The following is an 8,948-nucleotide window of genomic DNA, read 5'->3' on the forward strand; positions in this document are numbered from 1 at the left end:
ATAACAAAAAAGTTTACAATCTTGAAACAATAAATTACTTCTACAACAGACCTCAATTCCTCGTTCAAGTAGATATAGATACAAGCTCGACAAAGTAAAGATGAAGAGTGGGTTTTTGGAGTAGGACTTTAGCATTGGCATTTCCGTGATGGTCTCTTCCTCTTGTTTGTGGTTTTACTAGTGCTTCTCATATTAGAAGCAGTTATAAGTTTATAGTCAGAAGAATGCATTTCATTGAACTTCCCAAACCTTGTTTCGTAGAAATCCCATATCTCAGACATGGTCAAAAGAAGAACTTGAGTAAGGAAATTTACACCAAAAAAATAACACCAGAGAACAAAAAAGGAAGTTGTAAATTAGGCCATATTGATTTTACCAGAACGCCAGAAACTGATAGGGCTCATACTTTCCGTAAATCTCTTCAAGATCTCTCTGAATTGTTTTAGAGGTTGTATCTCTTGAATGAACCTGCATTAGCACGTCTCATACACATCAAGGGCATTTATAATAGACAAAATGAAATAGGAAGCCCGAGACAGCACCACTTGCTTTAACTATCTAATAGTTTTGGAATCACCATAGACATAATGAAACTTGAAAAGCAAGTAGTCAGCATCTGCTTTAAGTGTCTAACAGTTTCAGAATCCGTTGGAATGACATGGTAATATCCCAAACACATAAGTACATTGGCACGAGTAAATGGAACATATCCCCTAATTTGCTTCAGCTTATCATCAAGCTGTTTATAGTTAGATAAGCTTGCATCTTTGGAGAGTTCTTGAAGCTGTCCTAATTGAATTTTGCCTTCAAGAATGGCCTGTGCTAGTTCTATTATATATTCTGGTTTTTATATAGTTTTTTTCTTAAATACTCTTATGAAAAAGAAATAAATGAGATTAAATGAATTAAATTTTTTAAGTTACGCACTTAACTTTCACCAAACTATCTTGTTTTCAGTTTTTATTTTATAAGTACTTTTAGAAAAATTCATCCAAACATGAAAGTGTATAGGTAGAAGAAAGACTCGGATGTTCTCATATTAATCTTATGGAAAGTAAATGGAAATAATAGAGTTCTGCCTCTACTTACACGACTAATCCAACTATTTTTATTCCAAATAATCAAAATTTAGAATATTTCTTGATGGTCTGTTGCAAGTCACCAATCCACTCAATACAAAGAACCAATCAAATGTTTTGCTCCCTTTTCTTATTTAGGTATCTTATGGTTTCTTTTTAAATTTAGTTTAGTTGCTTTATCTTCACGTTTATAAAAGTTTAAGCCAATGTTTTCGTTTAATCAAGTACTCTTTTCGTTGTGTTCTAGTTTTTGGATGAGAGAAAGGGCAAGTCAACTGTGCGGCAAGTAGATATCTTCCCTCCATGTTGTGGCCAGATAATGACATATAACATTGTCTGCAAGATTAAGACAGTGAGAGAGATATTGGCGCAGAAACATTCAAAACCTTATAAAGTCAAATTTACATTGGTGGACATTCTTAACTATTGTTATTTTGCCTTATTGGCATAATTCAAAACCTATGGAAGATTTCGTGAACATGGCATTATAATCTTATTTTATAATACATAGCCAGCCAGTTTCTTTCTTGTTAAATTTGCATGATTTTTATATGCTGTGTCGTTGACTTTGTATCTTGTTAATATTAATGTTGGTCATTTGCTCAAATGATGCAGGAATGTGCCATCATTGTTTGTTAGTGGTTGTTTTAAATTGTATTATACCATACCAGTTATATTCAAGATGTTTATCCATTTAGTTTTATATTAAATGAGACCAACACTAGGTAAAAGGAAGAAGTATAAGTTTCTTGACTGTTTCTCCATTGATGTAATAAAGTGGTGGGTTGGTTCATCACTAGATTGACACTGAATGCTTTCAACAAAGTATCTTTTTATTCAGCATTAGGCAGCTGTATGAGTAGCGTGTCCTTCTTTAAGTTGATCATGGGTGAAAGAATTCTAGTATTGCTACTACTCTTTTTCACTCATTTGTTGATTGTATTAGCAAAGACATCACCTCAGGATTGTAAGTTCATTTTTAGTCAATTTTTTTTCATCATCAAAATGGCATTTTTGGTGTACATATAAATTCAAATCAGAAATATTCAACCTGTTTTTCCAGTTGGGAAAAAAATTGAATACTTTGACTCTTACCTTCTGTAACAATTTTTGTATGAAGATTCAATATGTATTTGATTGGCTTTTTAATTTCTGATGCAGCTGCTGCTATGCTGGCACTAGTGAATGAATGGCAGAACACACCGCCTAATTGGGTGGGTTCAGATCCTTGTGGTGCAGGTTGGGATGGCATTGAGTGTACCAATTCACGCATTACCTCCATGTACTTTGAAGTTTTAATTTCTTGCAAAATTGATACCTTCTCCTGAATTATCTTCTTTGAGATTAACTTGGTTGCTAGTATTTCAGATCATTAGCAAGCACGGATTTATCTGGCCAGCTTACTTCAGATATTGGATCACTATCTGAACTGCTGATTTTGTAAGTTTTCTACTTTGGAACTTGTCAATGATCAAATATCTTAATTTGTCTGCTGAACTTGTGGAATATATATCAAAATAATGTCGAGGACTAAGCATCCTGAAAACTAATTATGTTTAGCCACTATCTATAGTATTGCATGAAGTCTTCATTTCATTTTCATTTACAACATCCCTGATGTGAGCATACGAAACCGTTTTTCATAAAGTGGTGACTTTGTGCTTTGTTATTGATTTTTTCCTTTGCAGGGATCTGTCTTACAATAAGAAATTAACTGGACCACTTCCCAGTAACATTGGAAACTTGAGAAAACTGAGAAACTTGTAAGGCAATATTGAATGTCGTTAAGAATTTTTAAGATCATAACTCAATTGTGATTAAGTCTGAGTGTTTGACCAAACAACTCTAACAGTGCATTTTATTATTTTATATTGCAGACTTCTTATTAATTGTGGCTTCACTGGTCCTATCCCAGTTACAATTGGAAATTTAGAACGGCTTGTTTTCCTGTAAGGGTTGTTTGCTTCATTTAGCCTAACCAGGACCTTTTCTACTTCCCATTTGGACTATGTTTTGAGTATCATACATTCATATGTTTTTGCAGTCCCTATATTCTTAATGCTACTGATATCTTGTAAGATAACAAAGTTGATTTTAATTGCAGATCTTTAAATTCTAATGGCTTCACTGGGACAATTCCAGCTGCCATTGGTAATCTCTCAAATGTTTATTGGCTAGACTTAGCTGAAAATCAGCTTGAAGGGTCCATCCCCATATCTAATGGAACTACTCCTGGTCTTGATATGATGCACCATACAAAGCACTTGTATGCGAAATACCCTTTTTTTTTTTTTTGCAAAAGTTTATTTTTTCTCTTCACAATTATATCTATCAAAATCTGTCTGATAAAGTTCCATTTTCCACAGTCATTTTGGGAAGAATAAGCTTTCAGGAAACATTCCTTCTCAACTTTTTAGCCCGGAAATGTCTCTCATACATGTGTAAGATCCATTCCAGTATTTTCTGGAATTGTTTTTACATGGGTGTAAAGTTCTACTAACAACAAGAGGCACATGTCATACCATTACCATAGATAGAGGAGTAGCGATTGGGGAAGGGTGGTTTTGCAAAAAAAGTGTTTAATTTATATATACTGCTGTTGTAAAATTTACACAGATATTCAATATGATTTTAACTTGTTGCCACATCATATTAATGCCTGATTGGTTTCACGTTAGAAACTCTATTAAACCACATTGATTTTTTTATTTTTTTACTTTGGGAAATCAAGCTCTTAACTGGTTTCATGCATTGGAAATTGTGTAAACTTGGTAAGAAATTTTAAAAAAACACACTGAATTTTGCCACTATTAAATTATGAAATGAAAGTTTCCAAATATAAATCAGTTGATTTCAAAGCTACTTCCAAAATCAAGATCATCCAAAATTAAGTTTGCAAATGCTCATCCAAATGCATAATTAAGGTCCTCTATTGGTCTGTTACATGAATTCTTTCTTTGGTTTTAAAAGGCTAACTAATATATTTCTCTCTTGTTTAAATTACGTTGGCAAACTGTAGTTGCATTTATTTGAAAAATGAAGGGAAAATAATGATTTAATTAAAAACAAGAAGGCTAGGGACAGCAGGGTCAAGACTATGAAAATAATGACTTTAAATTCACAATAATATCATTTTGGCAGGCTTTTTGAATCCAACCGATTTACTGGCGGCATTCCATCTACACTTGGCCTTGTCAAGACTCTGGAGGTGGTGTGAGTATCCATATCTCAAACTCTAAACTAGTAAATAGAATTATTGTTTCTTTTTGTCTTGAAATATTGTGTGGCTGCAGGCGTTTTGATAAAAACTTTTTAAGTGAACCTTTGCCTCTGAACATCAACAATCTCACAAGTGTTAGGGAATTGTAAGTAGAGAACTAATGTACCAAACAAATTTTCACTATTTATTTAGGTATGTTTTTTATATCTATATTGATACTACATTGATGGAGATTTTAATTTCATGTCTGACAGGTTCCTGTCCAACAACCGCCTGTCTGGTTCCCTCCCAAACCTTACTGGAATGAATTCCCTCAGTTACCTGTAAATCATTTATCTAAGATAATTTTATTTTCTATATAACATTTGTAAATTGTAATTCAAACTTAATACAATTTTTGTAACAATGACTAACTTTGTTAATTAAATTAGAGATATGAGCAATAATAGTTTTGATCAATCAGACTTTCCACCGTGGTTGCCAACTCTTCCAGCTCTGACAACAATGTATGTCTTTATTTCTCTACTCTTTCATCTATCATTTTTCACTTTCTCTAACAGGTTTCAACTTTCAACACCTTAATTCTCATACTTTTCTTTTGTAAGCCAGAATGATGGAGGATACAAAACTTCAAGGACGTATTCCTGTTTCTTTGTTCAGCCTGCAACAGTTGCAGACAGTGTGAGTACCAATCTGTATTCTTTTGCCATTTTGTGATAAGAGTTAATGCTCAAAGTTTGAATATAGTAGTTGCAAGTAATTATTCCTGTCATCTTTTTCACAATGATATTCAAGCTAAATTTTAATGTGATGCATAGGGTGCTGAAAAAGAACCAGCTAAATGGCACTTTAGATATTGGCACCTCCATCAGCAACCAACTGGACCTCCTAGATTTGCAGATTAATTCCATTGAAGATTTTGATCCGCAAATTGATGTCTCTAAAGTGGAGATAATGTAAGCCATAACTACAATGATTATTATAATAGATGCTTTCGTTACTTCTACAAGAAGAGAATTTTTCTTTGTATGAAGTTTCAATATTTCCTTTGTGTCTTTGTTTACAAGGTTGATTTTGAAATACATGTTTATGTGCAGACTTGTGAATAATCCATATTGCCAAGAGTCAGGAGTTCCACAGCCTTATTGCACCATTACAAAATCCAATGACTCGTATTCAACACCACCAGATAACTGTGTGCCTGTTCCCTGCAGCTTAGATCAGACATTAAGCCCCAAGTGCAAATGTGCATACCCATATACAGGAACCTTATTTCTCAGAGCTCCTTCCTTCTCTGACTTGGAAAACGAGACAGTCTTTGTAACTCTGGAGTATTCTCTGATGGAATCTTTTCAACTTCATATGAAACCTGTGAATTCAGTTTCTTTAAGCAATCCAAGGAAGAACATATATCAGTACCTTGAACTGACTTTAAAAATATTTCCATTTGGCCAAGGTCGTTTCAATCGAACAGGGGTTTCTGGTATAGGCTTTCTTCTCAGCAACCAAACATACAAACCTCCTGCAATGTTTGGACCTTATTATTTTATCGCTGATGAGTATGAACACTATGTGGATAATTCAGGTAAATCTGGTTCTACATAGTAATGAAATTAAGTATAGTATGTGCTCCATTTTAAGGCTACTTTTTTTCTTCTTGTTATTTAGTATTAGAAGGTCTTGTGCCATCCAGTAGTAAATCTTCAAATACGGGCATCATAGCTGGAGCTGCTGGTGGTGGTGCTGCACTGTTGGTGTTAGTAGTCCTTGCATGTGTGTATGCTATCAGCCGGAAGAAAAAGTCAAAAAAATCAACTGGGAATAGCAATCCTTTTGGTATGATAACTGTATACTTAGCTCCTGATTTATAGCTATCATCGTGGACTTGAGTTTATTTAAATGTTTGATTTCATAAAATGCAGAACAATGGGATCCGCATGACAGCAATAGTAGCATCCCTCAGTTGAAAGGAGCAAGGCGCTTCAGCTTTGAAGAGATACAGAACTGCACCAAAAACTTTTCACAAGTCAATAATATAGGATCTGGCGGTTATGGGAAGGTATTGAATGCCTCTTGTTTACTTCATTTTTCTATAATAGTTAAGCAATAGTCAAATATATTGCCTGCAATCACATCTATTCACACCTCCACAGTTTGCAGAATCTGATTGTAGTTTAATTGATCGTATCAGAACTTGTGCATGAAAACACTTACGTATTTAGACTATCCCTTAATAATATGCCTAATGTAAAAAGATTATATAATTAACTCTGCGTTATGTGTTTCTCTTCAGTTCACTTTTCTTTTTTACTTTCTAATGTGTTGGTTATTTCCTAGCATGATTCAAGAAATTAACTCTGCCTGATGTAAAAAGATTATATTAAAAGACTATCTCTTTTAGAATGACAACAATTCAAAAAGTTTTGAGAATAATGTGTCGGAACTTGGAAGCCTCATGTTAATTATTGGAAGTGCTAAATTTTAAGAAAGAACTATATAACCAAATATGGGGAGTGAATCTTCTCATGGAAAAATTTCACATGAGCTTGTCATGTACAATTTTTGTATTTTTCACTTTCTTTGTAAATACTATTAAATAGGAAAGGCTTTATAAAAAATTGTAAATATTAATAAAGAGAGAGATAGTGATAAATTTTTCACAAGATCCTGAAATTTTAACATAAATGGATCCATTCCCAACCAAGATGACACATTCAATCAGTGTTATAAGTAGTGAAGCAAACCTTATTTTCCTGCATTATGTACTTATCATTAATAACACCACATAGTTATGTTAATCTTTCAGGAAGAGAAAATGAGACATTTTGTCAGCATGTTTATAGCAGTAATAAGCCTATAACACTACTTAACCTTTTAATATACATTTAGGAAGTGTCTTAAAGATTTTGTTGGCAGGTTTATCGGGGAACTCTTCCCAACGGGCAACTAATTGCAGTAAAGCGAGCTCAAAAGGAATCTATGCAGGGAGGGTTGGAGTTCAAAACTGAGATTGAACTACTATCAAGGGTCCACCATAAAAATCTTGTTAGCCTGGTCGGTTTCTGCTTTGAGCAAGGAGAACAAATGCTGATATATGAGTATGTTGCAAATGGTACTTTGAAGGATACTCTTTCAGGTACAAGTTTATTAACTATTTAACTTCATTAATGTGAATTTACATTAATTTCTTCTACATAAATAATCATTTTTCTTTGAATAATGTTTTGAAAGATCTTTTAAAAAAAAGTAATTGTTTTCAGAAAAGAATATACTGAAACGAACTTGCTTCTAACATTCCATGAATTGTCAGCACTTTGAGAAATATGCAGAAAGAACTTCAGAGAATTGCCTCTGATTCTATCTCTCGTTTCGTTGGAAAGGGAACTTGTTGTGAATCATTTAGAAAAGAGCAATCATAATTTTTTACTAATACACACATTATTACTGGTTTATTTTTTAAAAAAATTCCATACCCTATTATAGTTTGGATTGGCTTTTTTAAAAAAAAGAATAGACTAATAACATCCTGTATTATAAAAAGTATATTATTAACATTTTTCTTTTAAAAAATTCAAGGTATTATTAACCTCTCTTTTTTCCTTGAAGTGCCAAATAACACACATTATTATGGTCTGTGCAGGGAAGTCTGGAATTAGATTGGATTGGATTAGAAGGCTAAAAATAGCCCTTGGTGCTGCGAGGGGGCTGGATTATCTGCATGAACTTGCCAATCCTCCAATCATACACAGGGACATCAAATCCACTAACATTTTACTGGATGAGCGCTTGAATGCTAAAGTATCTGATTTTGGTCTGTCCAAGCCTTTGGGCGAAGGTGCAAAAGGTTATATTACCACACAAGTCAAAGGAACAATGGTTTGTATAAATTCTCATCTAAACCTTTTAAAGGGGAATATAATTAACATACCGATTCCATAATAACATTTAACATGCTACACGTGTCTGCAGTAACATCTTATATTCAAGAATTATTTTGATCTTATCAAAATCAAGAGATGACAATGGATTTTTGTTTTGAATTTTGATGTAGGGCTACTTGGACCCAGAGTATTATATGACTCAACAGTTGACTGAGAAAAGTGATGTTTATAGCTTTGGAGTGCTAATGTTGGAGCTGGTAACTGCAAGAAGGCCAATAGAACGAGGGAAATATATTGTGAAAGTGGTTAAGGATGCTATCGACAAGACGAAAGGCTTCTATGGTCTTGAGGAAATTCTTGATCCAACTATTGAACTGGGGACAGCACTGAGCGGTTTTGAGAAGTTCGTGGACCTTGCAATGCAGTGTGTTGAAGAGTCAAGTTCTGACAGACCTACAATGAATTATGTGGTGAAAGAAATTGAAAACATGTTGCAGTTGGCTGGTTCAAGCCCCATTTTATCAGCATCAGCATCCACTTCATCTAGTTATAATAATGCAACTAAGGGGAGTTCCCTGCATCCTTACAATAATGAATACTTTGATTGAATTTTGGTACTTTCACGTGCATAAATTGAGCCTATGTAGTAGAAATTATTGCATGATCTAGTACCATACTCGACCAATCTCTACGTACGTAACATGTAACGTACATAGGAGATCTTAACCAAGATCACATAATCACAAACCATGTAATAATTTCTCACTA

The 8,948-nt window shown here is 33.7% G+C and overlaps 1 protein-coding gene across 2 annotated transcripts; it reads left to right on the forward strand.

Moving 5' to 3' along the window:
• The first annotated feature begins 1,802 nt into the window (after positions 1 to 1,802).
• LOC114386617 (probable leucine-rich repeat receptor-like protein kinase At5g49770) lies at positions 1,803 to 8,948 on the forward strand. Of its 2 annotated transcripts, none has more exons than XM_028346647.1 (19): positions 1,803 to 2,046; positions 2,241 to 2,361; positions 2,448 to 2,519; positions 2,768 to 2,842; positions 2,957 to 3,028; positions 3,184 to 3,345; positions 3,431 to 3,520; positions 4,221 to 4,292; positions 4,373 to 4,444; positions 4,554 to 4,622; positions 4,731 to 4,805; positions 4,909 to 4,980; positions 5,118 to 5,255; positions 5,397 to 5,884; positions 5,968 to 6,135; positions 6,222 to 6,358; positions 7,216 to 7,435; positions 7,940 to 8,175; positions 8,351 to 8,948. In XM_028346647.1, exons 1-19 carry the CDS (start codon positions 1,935 to 1,937, stop codon positions 8,786 to 8,788), a joined length of 2,889 nt encoding a protein of 962 aa, XP_028202448.1. In that variant the 5' UTR covers positions 1,803 to 1,934; the 3' UTR covers positions 8,789 to 8,948. The 2 variants fall into 2 exon arrangements, with proteins under 2 accessions (XP_028202448.1, XP_028202449.1); XM_028346648.1 differs by having other exon boundaries at positions 1,805 to 2,046; positions 3,446 to 3,520.

The sequence above is a fragment of the Glycine soja genome, chromosome 15, assembly GCF_004193775.1.
Source record: "Glycine soja cultivar W05 chromosome 15, ASM419377v2, whole genome shotgun sequence".
Classification (NCBI taxonomy): Eukaryota; Viridiplantae; Streptophyta; class Magnoliopsida; order Fabales; family Fabaceae; genus Glycine; species Glycine soja.

Excerpts from the sequence above, each read along its gene's own strand:
- LOC114386617 (XM_028346647.1), top strand. The coding sequence starts at position 1,935 with ATGAGTAGCGTGTCCTTCTTTAAGTTGATCATGGGTGAAAGAATTCTA. Across the intron at positions 2,520-2,767 it reads CTATCTGAACTGCTGATTTT|GGATCTGTCTTACAATAAGA; the intron begins GTAAGTTTTCTA and ends TTTCCTTTGCAG. Across the intron at positions 4,445-4,553 it reads CTCACAAGTGTTAGGGAATT|GTTCCTGTCCAACAACCGCC; the intron begins GTAAGTAGAGAA and ends CATGTCTGACAG.